At 38.1% G+C, this 17,444-nt stretch overlaps 1 protein-coding gene and 1 long non-coding RNA gene across 2 annotated transcripts; both read right to left on the reverse strand.

Moving 5' to 3' along the window:
• Positions 1-10,587: 10,587 nt before the first annotated feature.
• LOC124484836 lies at positions 10,588-13,495 on the reverse strand. The gene is made up of 8 exons (XM_047045953.1): positions 13,361-13,495; positions 12,956-13,153; positions 12,470-12,556; positions 12,112-12,365; positions 11,718-11,852; positions 11,344-11,484; positions 10,969-11,089; positions 10,588-10,806 (listed from the first exon to the last, which is right to left on the reverse strand). Exons 2-8 carry the CDS (start codon positions 13,146-13,148, stop codon positions 10,589-10,591), a joined length of 1,149 nt encoding a protein of 382 aa, XP_046901909.1. The 5' UTR covers positions 13,149-13,153; positions 13,361-13,495; the 3' UTR covers position 10,588.
• A 239-nt stretch (positions 13,496-13,734) lies between these two features.
• Positions 13,735-16,310, reverse strand: LOC124484838. Its single transcript, XR_006958008.1, has 7 exons — positions 16,208-16,310; positions 15,801-15,875; positions 14,904-15,600; positions 14,662-14,737; positions 14,182-14,516; positions 14,000-14,073; positions 13,735-13,917 (listed from the first exon to the last, which is right to left on the reverse strand). It is a non-coding gene; the product is annotated as an uncharacterized LOC124484838 (long non-coding RNA).
• Between the last annotated feature and the right edge of the window lie 1,134 nt (positions 16,311-17,444).

Here is a 17,444-nt window from a genome sequence, read left to right on the forward strand (position 1 = left end):
AGTGTCTGGCCTACTTCCACACCCTTTACCTTTTCAATAATGTGTTTTAAAAAATGATATAAAATCGCTAAACTCTGAAAATAGCATGAAATCCTTGCAAATCTCAATACATTTTCCAGACTTGTTGAGAAAAATCTCAAATACACACCAGATTATTCTAATAGTGTCTGGCCTACTTCCACACCCTTTACTTTTTCAATAAAACATTTTAAAAAATGATAGAAAATCGCTAATCTCTGAAAATAGCATGAAATCATTGATAATCTCAATAACTTTTTTAAACTTGGGTCAAAAAAATCTCAAATATACACCAGATTATTCTAATAGTGTCTGTCCTACTTCCACACCCTTTACTTTTTTAATGAAACCTTTTAAAAAATGATAGAAAATCGCTAATCTCTGAAAATAGCATGAAATCCTTGCTAATCTCAATAATATTTCCAGACTTGCGTCAAAAAATCTCAAATATACACCAGATTATTCTAATAGTGTCTGGCCTACTTCCACACCCTTTACTTTTTCAATAATGTTTTTAAAAAAATGATAGAAAATCGCTAATCTCTGAAAATAGCATGAAATCATTGATAATCTCAATAACTTTTTCAAACTTGTTTAAAAAAATCTCTAATATACACCAGATTATTCTAATAGTGTCTGGCCTACTTCCACACCCTTTACCTTTTCAATAATGTGTTTTAAAAAATGATATAAAATCGCTAAACTCTGAAAATAGCATGAAATCCTTGCAAATCTCAATACATTTTCCAGACTTGTTGAGAAAAATCTCAAATACACACCAGATTATTCTAATAGTGTCTGGCCTACTTCCACACCCTTTACTTTTTCAATAAAACATTTTAAAAAATGATAGAAAATCGCTAATCTCTGAAAATAGCATGAAATCATTGATAATCTCAATAACCTTTTCAAACTTGGGTCAAAAAATCTCGAATATACACCAGATTATTCTAATAGTGTCTGGCCTACTTCCACACCCTTTACTTTTTCAATAAAACATTTAAAAAAATGATAGAAAATCGCTAATCTCTGAAAATAGCATGAAATCATTGATAATCTCAATAACTTTTTCAAACTTGTTTAAAAAAATCTCTAATATACACCAGATTATTCTAATAGTGTCTGGCCTACTTCCACACCCTTTACCTTTTCAATAATGTGTTTTAAAAAATGATATAAAATCGCTAAACTCTGAAAATAGCATGAAATCCTTGCAAATCTCAATACATTTTCCAGACTTGTTGAGAAAAATCTCAAATACACACCAGATTATTCTAATAGTGTCTGGCCTACTTCCACACCCTTTACTTTTTCAATAAAACATTTTAAAAAATGATAGAAAATCGCTAATCTCTGAAAATAGCATGAAATCATTGATAATCTCAATAACTTTTTCAAACTTGGGTCAAAAAATCTCGAATATACACCAGATTATTCTAATAGTGTCTAGCCTACTTCCACACCCTTTACTTTTTCAATAAAACATTTTACAAAATGATAGAAAATCGCTAATCTCTGAAAATAGCATGAAATCCTTGCTAATCTCAATAACCTTTTCAAACTTGGGTCAAAAAATCTCGAATATACACCCGATTATTCTAATAGTGTCTGGCCTACTTCCACACCCTTTACTTTTTCAATAAAACATTTTAAAAAATGATAGAAAATCGCTAATCTCTGAAAATAGCATGAAATCCTTGCTAATCTCAATATCTTTTCCAAACTTGGGTCAAAAAATCTCAAATACACACCAGATTATTCTAATAGTGTCTGGCCTACTTCCACACCCTTTACTTTTTCAATAAAACATTTAAAAAAATGATAAAAAATCGCTAATCTCTGAAAATAGCATGAAATCATTGATAATCTCAATAACCTTTTCAAACTTGGGTCAAAAAATCTCGAAGATACACCAGATTATTCTAATAGTGTCTGGCCTACTTCCACACCCTTTATTTTTTCAATAAAACATTTTAAAAAATGATAGAAAATCGCTAATCTCTGAAAATAGCATGAAATCATTGATAATCTCAATAACTTTTTCAAACTTGTTTAAAAAAATCTCTAATATACACCAGATTATTCTAATAGTGTCTGGCCTACTTCCACACCCTTTACCTTTTCAATAATGTGTTTTAAAAAATGATATAAAATCGCTAAACTCTGAAAATAGCATGAAATCCTTGCAAATCTCAATACATTTTCCAGACTTGTTGAGAAAAATCTCAAATACACACCAGATTATTCTAATAGTGTCTGGCCTACTTCCACACCCTTTACTTTTTCAATAAAACATTTTAAAAAATGATAGAAAATCGCTAATCTCTGAAAATAGCATGAAATCATTGATAATCTCAATAACTTTTTCAAACTTGGGTCAAAAAATCTCGAATATACACCAGATTATTCTAATAGTGTCTAGCCTACTTCCACACCCTTTACTTTTTCAATAAAACATTTTAAAAAATGATAGAAAATCGCTAATCTCTGAAAATAGCATGAAATCATTGATAATCTCAATAACCTTTTCAAACTTGGGTCAAAAAATCTCGAATATACACCCGATTATTCTAATAGTGTCTGGCCTACTTCCACACCCTTTACTTTTTCAATAAAACATTTAAAAAAATGATAGAAAATCGCTAATCTCTGAAAATAGCATGAAATCCTTGCTAATCTCAATATCTTTTCCAAACTTGGGTCAAAAAATCTCAAATACACACCAGATTATTCTAATAGTGTCTGGCCTACTTCCACACCCTTTACTTTTTCAATAAAACATTTTAAAAAATTATAGAAAATCGCTAATCTCTGAAAATAGCATGAAATCCTTGCTAATCTCAATATCTTTTCCAAACTTGGGTCAAAAAATCTCAAATACACACCAGATTATTCTAATAGTGTCTGGCCTACTTCCACACCCTTTACTTTTTCAATAAAACATAAAAAAAAATGATAGAAAATAAATCGCTAATCTCTGAAAATAGCATGAAATCATTGATAATCTCAATAACCTTTTCAAACTTGGGTCAAAAAATCTCGAAGATACACCAGATTATTCTAATAGTGTCTGGCCTACTTCCACACCCTTTACTTTTTCAATAAAACATTTTAAAAAATGATAGAAAATCGCTAATCTCTGAAAATAGCATGAAATCCTTGCTAATCTCAATATCTTTTCCAAACTTGTGTCAAAAAATCTCAAATACACACCAGATTATTCTAATAAAGTCTGGCCTACTTCCGCACCCTTTACTTTTTCAATAAAACATTTAAAAAAATGATAGAAAATCGCAAATCTCTGAAAATAGCATGAAATCCTTGCTAATCTCAATAATATTTCCAGACTTGCGTCAAAAAATCTCAAATATACACCAGATTATTCTAATAGTGTCTGGCCTACTTCCACACCCTTTACTTTTTCAATAATGTTTTTAAAAAAATGATAGAAATTCGCTAATCTCTGAAAATAGCATGAAATCATTGATAATCTCAATAACTTTTTCAAACTTGTTTAAAAAAATCTCTAATATACACCTGATTATTCTAATAGTGTCTGGCCTACTTCCACACCCTTTACCTTTACAATAATGTGTTTTAAAAAATGATATAAAATCGCTAAACTCTGAAAATAGCATGAAATCCTTGCAAATCTCAATACATTTTCCAGACTTGTTGAGAAAAATCTCAAATACACACCAGATTATTCTAATAGTGTCTGGCATACTTCCACACCCTTTACTTTTTCAATAATGTGTTTTAAAAATGATAGAAAATCGCTAAACTCTGAAAATAGCATGAAATCCCTCTGAAATTTTATAGAAGACGAGTCATCATGTCATACAGGAAGACAGGATCACAATCCACCACAACGGATCAATTGACAGTCTCAGCTGTCAAGTCTTAGGTAAAACACTTTATATATAAGGAATATTTTGAATCCAGTCGATACTGACCTGACTGAGAGAGAGAGAGAGAGAGAGAGAGAGAGAGAGAGAGAGAGAGAGACAGACAGACAGACAGACAGAGAGCGCGAATTAGAGAGAGAGGTATGTGTAAGATTACTCTGATGTAACCCCTTGACACACCCCATCACTTTGAGTGTCTGCCTGTCAGAAAAATTGAAGATGTATCTTTTTTTAGTCTGTATAAAATGATACTGTGTTCAGCATTCCTTGTGTGGAAAGAGAGGCCTACTCCCAAACCTGGAATAGATGGAGACGCAAACTCTGGTGACCATTTGCTTGACACCTATATGGTCAACTAGGGTTGATGACGCAAACACACACGCGCGCAAGGTCTATGCAAGGGAGCCAATGAAAGAAGAGTTATGAAGAAATTGGGATTTCCTATGTGCTTACATTATTCACTTATCAATAGAACTAGTCATTGGATACTAGTTAGTAAGTTCTCATGTAAACTTGCTATTAATAAGAGTAGATTGTGTCTATGTGTCAGGATTAATAGATGTTCGGGGTCAGGAGAAAGTACTGGCTAAACGTTCCTTGTCATGACTACAATTAGAGCTCCATATGAACTCTCTAGTCTGAGAGTTGTCATGGTGTTCGGAGCAGTGAATCTCTTTCTCTGAGACTGTCGTAATGTCAATACTGTCTGACTGTCACAATCTATGTTTACATTCTTGTGCCCTATAAAAGATGGTCCTCCGGCTTTCAGAGCTGAGAGAGACATGATTGAGACCTAAGCCTGGTGTTGTGTTGTCATTTATTGTCAGAGATCTGGTTCTTTGTTTGGCAAAACTCATTGCCACAACTTGTGCCACTGTGTTTAAATGCACGCTTAAGATAAAAAAAGAAACAGGCAATGAAAATAAGCAAAGGCTGTAATCATAATATATATGGGGTTCCATAAAAGTTATTGATTGAGATTAGTGAAGATTTCATGCTATTTTCAGAGATTAGCGATTTATTTTCTATCATTTTTTTTTATGTTTTATTGAAAAAGTAAAGGGTGTGGAAGTAGGCCAGACACTATTAGAATAATCTGGTGTGTATTTGAGATTTTTTGACCCAAGTTTGGAAAAGATATTGAGATTAGCAAGGATTTCATGCTATTTTCAGAGATTAGCGATTTTCTATCATTTTTTTAAATGTTTTATTGAAAAAGTAAAGGGTGTGGAAGTAGGCCAGACACTATTAGAATAATCTGGTGTGTATTTGAGATTTTTTGACCCAAGTTTGGAAAAGATATTGAGATTAGCAAGGATTTCATGCTATTTTCAGAGATTAGCGATTTTCTATCATTTTTTTAAATGTTTTATTGAAAAAGTAAAGGGTGTGGAAGTAGGCCAGACACTATTAGAATAATATGGTGTATATTCGAGATTTTTTGACCCAAGTTTGAAAAAGTTATTGAGATTATCAATGATTTCATGCTATTTTCAGAGATTAGCGATTTTCTATCATTTTTTCAAATGTTTTATTGAAAAAGTAAAGGGTGTGGAAGTAGGCCAGACACTATTAGAATAATCTGGTGTGTATTTGAGATTTTTTGACCCAAGTTTGGAAAAGATATTGAGATTATCAATGATTTCATGCTATTTTCAGAGATTAGCGATTTTCTATCATTTTTTTAAATGTTTTATTGAAAAAGTAAAGGGTGTGGAAGTAGGCCAGACACTATTAGAATAATCTGGTGTATATTCGAGATTGTTTGACCCAAGTTTGAAAAAGTTATTGAGATTATCAATGATTTCATGCTATTTTCAGAGATTAGCAATTTTCTATCATTTTTTAAAAAAAATTATTGAAAAAGTAAAGGGTGTGGAAGTAGCCCAGACACTATTAGAATAATCTGGTGTGTATTTGAGATTTTTTGACACAAGTTTGGAAAAGATATTGAGATTATCAATGATTTCATGCTATTTTCAGAGATTAGCGATTTTCTATCATTTTTTTAAATGTTTTATTGAAAAAGTAAAGGGTGTGGAAGTAGGCCAGACACTATTAGAATAATCTGGTGTATATTCGAGATTTTTTGACCCAAGTTTGAAAAAGTTATTGAGATTATCAATGATTTCATGCTATTTTCAGAGATTAGCGATTTTCTATCATTTTTTTAAATGTTTTATTAAAAAAGTAAAGGGTTTGGAAGTAGGCCAGACATTGTTGGAATGCTCTGCTGTTTGTTTGAGGTTTTATAGTCATACAAATATTATAAATGTCATCATTTTTCAAAATTGTATGGGTAATTTTCACCCGGTCCCTAACTCGGCGCTGCAAAGTAGCGTCTTCCGAATGTGAGACGAATGTCGAATGTCGAATATGAAACTAACTTCACCTCGGTCTGAAGGCAGAATCACCGGGTCGTCACGGATTCAAGTAGATGGAGCTAACTGGTAGGGATCTGCACCGCCAATAAATCCAATTTTCTCAACATATCGACGGTTTTCTTGCGGTCCAAGGCCTGCCCTGTATGCCTTTGGATCTTGGACACGTTTTGGTGACCTTTTCGGTCGTTTAGACACGGCTACAGTTGTACCAAAGATTGTAGAATTTACGTTATTTTCGTTGTAGGCTACTCCGTTGAGTTGTTTACATGGAGTGCCTCCAAGATGGCCGCGCATCCGGGTTACTGCCCAGAATGTGACGTCCGTGAAAACCCTCTATAGTACTAGCTCGAGCTACTAATGTACTGTACAAGTTAGCTCTAGCTTTGTCTACTGTAGCTCGGTCCTACTAACGGAACATTAGCCAGATTTGCCATATTTAGCGAGCTACGACACAAACGTAACAAATACACTGTGTTCCATAATTTTAATTAAATATGACTTGTTGCACATGTTATTCATGTTATTATATTATCACGCTTACCTCGATGTTGAACAGTTCTCTTCAACGTCGCTGTCCGTTGCTCATTTGTGGCTCTACTATGGCGTGAAATTACTGCCAGGAGAGCGAGCTCTGTAAAAACGATTTGTAACTTGCAAAAAAGATTTGTGTCTCTGTAGAAAAAGATTTGTGTACTTGTAAAAAAAAAGTTTTGTGTCTCCGTAGAAGAAAAAGATTTGTGTACTTGTAAAAAAAAAAGTTTTGTGTCTCCGTAGAAGAAAAAGATTTGTGTACTTGTAAAAAAAAGTTTTGTGTTTCCGTAGAAAAAAAATATTCGTGTACTTGTAAAAAAAAGTTTTGTGTCTCCGTAGAAGAAGGCGGGAACACTGCTCCCAAAACCATCTAAGCCAATCAAATATAGCCATTTCTGTGTCTAATATCATTGGACATTTTCGTCTGTCTATCACACAAAGAACGTCAGCGAATAAGAACAAAACTAGAATGCTGATGATTTCAACGGCGAGTCATTTGGTAAGTAGTCCAAAATATCCATGGGCATGTATCTTTAATGCATAATTTAAAGATTATTCGGTTGGCACACTCTTAACAGTATAAATTAATGGATAAGAGTCGTAGTAAGTTGAATAGTTTTTTATTGTAAATATGTATACGGATATTTAATTAGACGACCAGTCATTAAACCTAGCATTAGTTGGACAATGTGCAGCTAAATGGCAGGGAACTGCCGCGAAATCACTCAATGTAGTTAGTGGTTTTCATTGTAAATGAAAGCTGGCAGTAAATAATACACTCTAGAGTGAAAGATCCATATCTTTTTAATTTTTTGCGCTTAACTTTCCCAGCCGACATTTGAGATCTATCCAGTGTGTCCAGCTCATGTTGTGTACATACATCTCCTGATGCCTAATCTGGACACATCTTCAGTGATGTTCCTGGAATCATTGGACGTTTCGGGTCTTTCAACATCATACTCTCTCCTCCAGGTGACCCAGCCGGGGCTGATCAGACCCCAGCTTGTGTCCAGATGGCTAGCTAGCTACCATGACTCCATGGCTCCCCTCTTTTGAGCCACAGCCATCTTGAGGCTCTCTCTGCCGCATCGGTGGTACTGCGGATGGCTCTCCTCTTTCTCTCACCCTCGATACCTAAACTTACTTTAGTTTAGCATGGCGAATACACCAACATTGCAGCCGGTAAGTATCATACTAAGCGTTCACAACTTTACATGTTTTTTTTATGTAACTAATATCACTTTTTAAAATCAAAGTAATGCTGTAACTGACCTCTGAATCTTGTTATTACAGGACATTTTTGTTCAAGATTGTACGTCAAGGCTAATGACAAGACTGCAGCATGCCCTCAATGACAACCTGCCAGACCTTGACTACTTAAAGTATATGGTCACACAGGAGAGGACTTTCCTCAGTGCAGCAGGCCAAATCCTGCCAAATGGAATCAGTGAAGCCCTTGAACATCTCTATCATTTGCTTATGAGGCAAACTCATTCTTCACCCTCACCATCCGTGACATGGCAGATTACACCCAGTGGACGTCTGATACTTGAAGTTTCAGAAGAACACATAAGAAGTCTGCTTGATCTTGGTCTTTCTGCTACCTGCATTGCAGAAGTAACTGCGGTGTCGAGAAGAACCATCTTTCGCCGGATGAGTGACTTCAACCTGTCAGTGAGAAATCAGTATTCCACCATGACTGATGATGAACTAGACGGTAAAGTGAGGGCAATCAAGTCAAGACTCCCCCACACAGGTTACCGCCTTATGAAAGGGTGCCTGCAGTCAGAGGGCTACCATGTGCAGTGGGAGAGAGTGAAGGCTTCCATGCACCATGTGGACACAGCTGGGATCTTGGACAGGTTGACAGGCATGGGCTGTGTTGTTCGTCGTGTATATTCAGTTCGTGGACCAAGACACTTACAGCACATAGACACAAACCATTAAAGCATGTTTGAAATGTCCTTTACTATTGCAAAACAGGTCATAGACTTTCTCTTTGAAGGGTGAGAGCTGATCAGGGTGTAGAGAATGTTGACATTGCTAGAGCAATGTTCACCACCCGAGGAACTGGACATGGAAGCTTCGTATCTGGAAAGAGCGTCCATAACCAGAGGTAATACCAGCACACTCAACTCAGCCTTGTCTCAATGTGCCAGCTTTTTGTAACTTAACACATGTAGGTGTGAATCGTAAAGCTGGAGTTGTTTGTCCCCACTAGAAAAGTTGTCTAACGCATACAAATTCAAATAGGATCATTAATCAACGCTGCAGTAGACCAAGTGGGCCTTTGCAAGACAAGGGAATATGTTAAACACCTACACACATTAAGGCAGATCAATTGACATTTATCCAATTGAGTTAAGAATAATTTTAAATACATTTTTAGATTACCCATTATCTACAGAAAGAAAATGTCCCAACGTGATTAGAATCATGTTATGTTGTACAAACTGATTCTTCTATCATGGCCTTATTTTAAAGGATTGAACGCCTATGGAGGGACGTGTGGACTGCAGTGACCCATGTCTACTACGATGTTCTGCACAGCTTAGAAGATGAAGGACTCCTGGACCTTGCTGACAGTTTGCATCTGTTCTGTGTACACTTTGTCTTTGTACCTCGGCTGCAGCAGGACCTTGAACATTTTGCTAAAGGCTGGGATGACCACTCTCTGCGCACAGAGAGAGGCCGGACCCCAAACCAGCTTTGGCACTTGGGTCTCATGGAGAATCCAGTTACCGAGCCAGACGCTGCAGAGGTAATTCACTTATAGGCCTAATTACAATAAGCCCTGTCAGCACACTGAAATAACAGACTGTTGGAAAAATTGAAGATGTCACAACTTTTATTCTGTATAAAATGATACTTCGTTGTTTTAAGGAGATATTGTGTGACAAGGACTAGGTGGAGACGCAAGGTCTGGTGACCATTTGCTTGATATCTGTGGAGGAGCTTTCACGACATCACAAGATCCTGTTGTTGTGATTGAATCAGGGTTGAGTCGTAAACACGCACACACGTAAACATGCACGCATACACGAGCGCCAGGTGCAAGGGAGCCAATGAAAGAAGGGCCATGGGACATTTGCATGCCTGTGTATCAACCAATGACTGTTTAGCATGGTGTCGCTTAAATAGTTTAGCTAGCACAACATACTGACAGACAAACTTTGTATTGCGATCAGATTTTGTCTCCTTGCCGGCAAGCATTGAACCATTGTACTTTCTTTGAATCCGACGACTGCATTACTTGAGAAATTATCCAAACAGATCCTGGAACCCATTCGATTGCTAAAGGGTTTTAAAATTGGAAGAATTTCTAATTATCTGTTCTCCATTTTAGGGAATGCAAATTGATGATATTGACTGGGATGCCACAGGATTTGAAGAAGATCCAGACAGTGGAGTTGTAGTCCCAGACATCGACTGCCCATTAGACCAGGCTGTCATTGCGGAGCTGCGCATGGCTGTAGAACCTACTGCACATTCAGTCAGTTTTGGCAGGGACATTTACCTAATGTGTGTCAGGCATGTGTCACATCTTGCTGGTAGAGTATAGTATCTTTGACATGGCAATCTGATAATTGAATGAATCCTGAAAATGAAAAATATTCTGAGTGTTTAATTTATGAATAAAACCTTGTACATAAACGAAACATTGAATGAAATGGTACATTTGTCTAGACCTAGACCTTCCTAATATATATATATTGAAAATTGAACAAGCCTGGTGTATTCCTGGCCTTAAACGAGACCAAAACCTGTGTCACAGGTGGATATGCAGGACTCCAGTGACAAGCTGAACAGTGCATAGTTGTCATAGTTTCCAGGCAACTTCAGGGACTGGAAACAAGTGGAAGATCGAGGGTGCGATCCATGGACCACCTCCATGTGGAGATCCTCTGTTGGGACCTCCCATCCTGTCCAAAACCGAAGCAGGGCCCTCAAAGACTTTTGTGATGCTGAGTAAGAAATATAAATTTAATACATATTACAGGAAGCTTCCTGCCTTTTACTTTTGCCTGGTTGATGTGCAACTTTGAATGCTTAAAACCTCACAACTAAAAAATAATATGTATGTGCTACACCTTTAAGCAAGCATAATAGGCAGATGTAACAAAAACCTGTCTCAATGAATTGGCAGAGGTATCCTGCTACAGTGCATCTAATTTCCAGGGAGTAGGGCTCATCCTCCTCCTCCTCCATTGGTTTCTCCACGGGCCAGATAATGCGATCAAGGATCGTCTGATGTAAAAAATAAAAAAATAAAATAAAAAAAAGCATATTGAACCATTCCAAATGTTAGTCACTTTCATTGTACTCATCTGCACATGATTACACGAAAAGGTGCTAAGAGGAAAATGACTAAATAGGTGCAAGTCCATTGTGACTTCTGATTTAAACAAATGTATATTCAAAATCATTATAGATTCAATACCAACAAAGTATATTAACAACATTTTTAAATGACTCACTGACACACAACAACCTTATTTTACCTCAGGGCTGATGGCCACATCGGCCAAGCGGGGAAACATCAATCTGTCTGTTGCTTTTTTGGTGGATAGCAAAGGCCACACTCCAGTCTGTTTGATGCCTTTTCTTAACTGTACTATCTGTTGTGCAGCTCTACCAAGGACCTAAAAAACAGTAAAACATAGGTAACATGATCATAAAAGTTAAGGCAAGACAAATATCAATGTGAGACGCTAGTGTGGTCTGGTGACCATCCTCAAGTCTAGTACAGTAGAAACTAACTTCTGTGAAGAACTTGATATTAAATTGACAGCTCCGTGTCTTAAGATGTGTAGTGTTTTTTGGATAGAAAGATAAATTCTGCCTCTGTTTAAATCTGACTGGATATGTAGAGTACCGCATGTTGTAGAAGGCGGTGGAACAGCCAGTGGCGGGTCTGCTCTGTGAGGAACTGTCTCCCTATCTCCCAGCTCTCCGCCAACTGCTTTACAGCGCTCTGTTCTTCTTCGCTTAGATCTGCTTGACCCTCCAGCTTCAAACAACCAAATCACTTAATTAAAGCTCAATGTGTAGATTAAATGTGCTCTTTATGCATAGGATGAATACACCGCCATAACATTATGACCAATGTCATGTGACGTGAATAACACTGATAATTTCATTGTCATAGACCCTGTCAGTGGGTGAGATATATTGGTTCGATCCAACAGACGGAATCTTAACGTTTAAAAAATCAGTTAACCTGGACCATAAAATAACAAAACAATGTTTGTTATTACTGTTATACATACAGATGCAATAATCTTCCGCAAGTCCATATCAGGAACATCATCCAGGGTGATGGTAGTAGCGTCTGGCTTGTCTCCCAAGAGCACGCACACCACGGCTGGACATAGTCCGACCAGCACAGGGCCTCCATGAAGGACGGAATGTCCCAGAATCCTCCCAGCCATGAGGAAGAGGTCACTATCCAGAAGAAGTTGAGAAGCACAGGGCACTAAGTGGTCCTGCTGCCCTTCAAAAAGTATGGTTACATCTCCGTTACCTGAGTAAAAAAGTAATGGAGATACGGGAGATAAAAACAGCATTAAGCACTTATCATAAAAGGACTTGCCAGACGACAAAAAATTTGATTATTAGGCCACATACCATAGTTCACATGGAAGCCAGTTTGGAGAGTGTGAACAGTTAGGTTTAGGACATGACGGTTCACACCTTCACCAACGGCAGCATCCCCTGTAAATTAGGTAGATTATGATAGAAATAAATAGATAGATATAAGTGAGGGTCATAATGAAATCATCTATATTACATGATGTCTGGTTCTGGCCAAATGCTAGCCCCCTCGGATCCTTTTCATGATAAAGGAAATATCTTTTCACTTAAATAATACTGTTAAAGCTATGAAAATGTATGGTGTAATGAGAGCTATTGTTGACATATGAAAAGTTGACCCATTAAATTTAATGAAAGTGTTAAAAAGAAAGTGCTCTAGATTCCCAATTTCATATTGATATGGCAATAAATGGTTTGAATATATGAGCTACAAAAGTCCAAATGCTTTGTGTATGTATATACACGATAATGGGAGAATGACCATTTGCGAATAGGCCTGTTTCAAAAGTTACATCCTACCTTCCAACCAGCACCGAAGAGGTCTAGCCCAGTTTGTGGTGTTGGCCTTGTAAAAGCAGATTATGGCCCTCTCTCTGTCCTCAACACTCTGTCTGAGATCCAGGCTAAACTTGAGCGGTTCGCTGTCAACCTCCTTTGCCAATAAACTCCTTTTGAAAAGCACTGCTGCTCGTTGGGGGCACTCAGTGAGCATCCAGTCTTAAATATAGCCAAAAAGTGTACTTATGATATATTTTTTAACTGGGACGAATTCAGCACCATAATTATACAAGACATCTAAAAGTATACCTACAAAGAACATCTATCCTAAGACTTGTTGACGCAAGAAATGGGTTAACATCAAGTATCACTGCAATCACAATCTTTTAAATAGGTAGTACGAGTTTGAGATGGCAATATGCTTACCCGGTGTTGGTTCAGTAATAGACCTGCCAGGCCCAAATGCAACCTCTTCACTGGGACCACCCGCTTCAGCTCCTCCTCTCTGGACCACACTGGGACCTCCCGCTGCAGCTCCTCCTCTCTGGACCGTACTGGGACCTCCCGCTGCAGCTCCTCCTCTCTGGACCACACTGGGACCTCCCGCTTCAGCTCCTCCTCTCTGGACCACACTGGGACCTCCCGCTGCAGCTCCTCCTCTCTGGACCGTACTGGGACCTCCCACTACAGCTCCTCCTCTCTGGACCACACTGGGACCTCCCGCTTCAGCTCCTCCTCTCTGGACCACACTGGGACCTCCCGCTTCAGCTCCTCCTCTCTGGACCGTACTGGGACCTCCCGCTGCAGCTCCTCCTCTCTGGACCGTACTGGGACCTCCCGCTGCAGCTCCTCCTCTCTGGACCACACTGGGACCTCCCACGGCAGCTCTCTGCTCTCTATCTCCTCCTGCCACAGTTCTTCTTAATATACCGCCTTCCGGAGATGCAGAAGGATCTTCTTTGTCATCCGCATCAATGATCAGACTTGCATAAAACAATTTGCAGTCACAATCAAGACAGATCAAATAACAGAAAGATTTCAGATTTTATGTAAGGTTATACTTACATGTCACCACAGGAGCTGGCATGGAGCTCTATGAAGGCTTTTAAGAATTATTTTCCACATGTTGGACATCTCTCCTAAGAATATGTAAAATGCTTATGAAAATATTTATATGTCAAATATTTATTATCACACTTGTAAATATTGTATGCCAAGATACTTCGGACAAAAAAGCTTTTGCTTACATTTTCTACATTCCATGCCGGTGTAGCCTCTTCAGTGACCTCCTCTTCAGTTACCTCCTTAATGTAGTCTACCTCAATGATCTCTTTCATGCACTGTTCAATATGCATAGGCAGGAATGGAAGAGGCATGGTCTTGCCACATGTGTTGCAAATTGATTTAGGCATTCTTGAAAATTCTGGTAATGTGTGTGGCAGTGGAGATGTGTCCAGACTGTTTTGTAAAGGTACTATGTAAAGAATGTTCTTTCCGTTCCTGGTTGCCGCTTTCAGCATGGTGGCATTATACCCTTCTGTTTCCGAAGGTATCACGGACAGCTTTCTCTGTCCACTACCACCTTAATTTGGAAAAAAATATGAATATTCTATCAAAGAGAGAATTCATGATGAATTGTAACAGCATTAGGTATAATATCCATCACTGCACTGTCATCGGACCCTCCTAACAATTACTTTCTTGGCCTACAAATCATTACATTTTACCTGCCGTTTTATAGAACAGCCATCCCCCCGATAACAGCTTTAGTTTCGGATAGGTGTCTTCAAGAAGGCCGACAATCTGAACACATTCAATCAAAAATAAATATTTCGACTATGATGGCAAACCATCACATTTTCACAAAGTCTCCACATCACATTAACAGTTAATACCGGTAACCATCACATCCCTACACACAACATTCTACAACGATATTCAACATACCAAAAGATACATTTTACAATACCTCTTCATATTCAGCTCTCTCCGGCATATTAATGGTCCTTCTCCCAAGGCCCGCCTCAAGGAGTTGGGTCTCCTGTTTTGGTTTTGGAGTCTTGTCCGTGACCTCCGCCATCAGTATGAACTGCAACCTGATTTCACTGGTTGAATCTTATTTGATGGCGGAGGCCTCCTTCCAGGCACCCCCTTCCTCCGCTTTCCGTAGTATGGAAAGGATCTGAGTAAAGATTCAAGCAATTTCAAGAATTGATAACAGTTTACATGGAGACAACATATGAAGATAAACAATGCTGTTCAATCTGTTATAACATCTCCATCTCCTCCTGTACTGATGGATGGCCACGGCCACGGCCACCAGCTGGGACTAGGTGGTGAGTAGGTGGAGGCTGGTGTACTAGATGCAGGCTTGGGCTCGCACCACGGCCACCAGCTGGGACTAGGTGGTGAGTAGGTGGCGGCTGGTGTACTAGATGCAGGCTTGGGCTCGCACCACGGCCACCAGCTGGGACTAGGTGGTGAGTAGGTGGCGGCTGGTGTACTAGATGCAGGCTTGGGCTCGCACCACGGCCACCACTAAATGCAGGGCCAGGAAGTGATTGGGAGGGGGTGTCCACCAGGGATGCGGTTGGGCTGCTGGTATGTCTGGCCAGCAGAGAGAACAGGTTTTGAGCCGCATCCTTGATTTGGTTCTGTAGCTCGTCCTGAAAAAGATAGTTATGTTGATGTGGTTGACGTTAACACTAGTAGAGTTTATTCATTAAAACATTAGTTAAGCTATATAACAACACTTTACTAACATTCAGCTGGGCCACTAATTAGCTAACCAAAAGATTGGTAATAGTTCAATGACACCATGACAATGGTGGTTATGTAAGCTGTGAACGCTTAATATGATGCTTACCGGCTGCAATGTTGGTGTATTCGCCATGCTAAACTAAACATGAGCTGGACACACTGGATAGATCTCAAATGTTGGCTGGGAAAGTTAAGCGCAAAAAATTAAAAAGATATGGATCTTTCACTCTAGAGTGTATTATTTACTGCCAGCTTTCATTTACAATGAAAACCACTAACTACATTGAGTGATTTTGCGGCAGTTCCCTGCCATTTAGCTGCACATTGTCCAACTAATGCTAGGTTTAATGACTGGTCGCCTAATTAAATATCCGTATACATATTTACAATAAAAAACTATTCAACTTACTACGACTCTTATCCATTAATTTATACTGTTAAGAGTGTGCCAACCGAATAATCTTTAAATTATGCATTAAAGATACATGCCCATGGATATTTTGAACTACTTACCAAATGACTCGCCATTGAAATCATCAGCATTCTAGTTTTGTTCTTATTCGCTGACGTTCTTTGTGTGATAGACAGACGAAAATGTCCAATGATATTAGACACAGAAATGGCTATATTTGATTGGCTTAGATGGTTTTGGGAGCAGTGTTCCCGCCTTCTTCTACGGAGACACAAAACTTTTTTTTACAAATACACAAATCTTTTTTTTCTACGGAGACACAACTTTTTTTTACAAGTACACAAATCTTTTTTTTCTACGGAGACACAACTTTTTTTTACAAGTACACAAATCTTTTTCTTCTACGGAGACACAAAACCTTTTTTACAAGTACACAAATCTTTTTCTACAGAGACACAAATCTTTTTTGCAAGTTACAAATCGTTTTTACAGAGCTCGCTCTCCTGGCACTAATTTCACGCCATACTCTACAGTCCTACAGTACTGTAGGATCTTTAGCCAGACAGGATATGGATGAGTATTGGCAACGGCAACTGTCAATTACTTGAAATGACCATTCAGAATCAAGTTGTCGCTTGTGAATAGCTAGTTTTCAGAGTCAATCGGCCAATCAAAAATCATGCACTTTCCATTGTATTTTATTATTTCACCATATAATTTGAAACGGCATTTAATTAGTTGATTCTGATCTGAGAAATAATATCTGATTGTATTCATTTGTTAAAACATGATCTTAATCATGTAAAAAATGTTCTTTCAGTTTGAGGTTTATCTGGAATACTGTAACAGAAAGGAGTCACACATCACGTCTTCAGCACAACAGGAAGGTGAGTCAAACACACAAACATACAATGTGTTACAATATTTATGGTTATAATGAGTAAAAAGTGTCAACTTGTTTTGTTTTTTTGTATTAACTTTGTTGTTATTCAGATAAATGTCTGATACACACACATATACAGTGGAAAATAAATAAATAAAGATCAGTAGAGGGCTGGGGTTAAACCCCAGATCGACCCTAAAACATGTATTTCTGTCAGAATCTATTTTAGAGAGAAGATGAAAAGGAGGCAACCTCCATTAACAGACTCCGGAGTCAGGCGGAGGGCACGCTTTGCATTAGAAAAACGACTCCATGACATTGCAGACGACTCTCATTTAACAGAACAGGCGGTAGAAAACAGGGCAGATCCATGTGACAACACCAATGACAGCGATGGCAACCATGATTGTGACTCTAGCGTTACTCCTCAAGTGGAGGATGACAATTCAGATGAC

The sequence above is a fragment of the Hypomesus transpacificus genome, chromosome 22 (assembly GCF_021917145.1).
Source record: "Hypomesus transpacificus isolate Combined female chromosome 22, fHypTra1, whole genome shotgun sequence".
NCBI lineage: Eukaryota > Metazoa > Chordata > Actinopteri > Osmeriformes > Osmeridae > Hypomesus > Hypomesus transpacificus.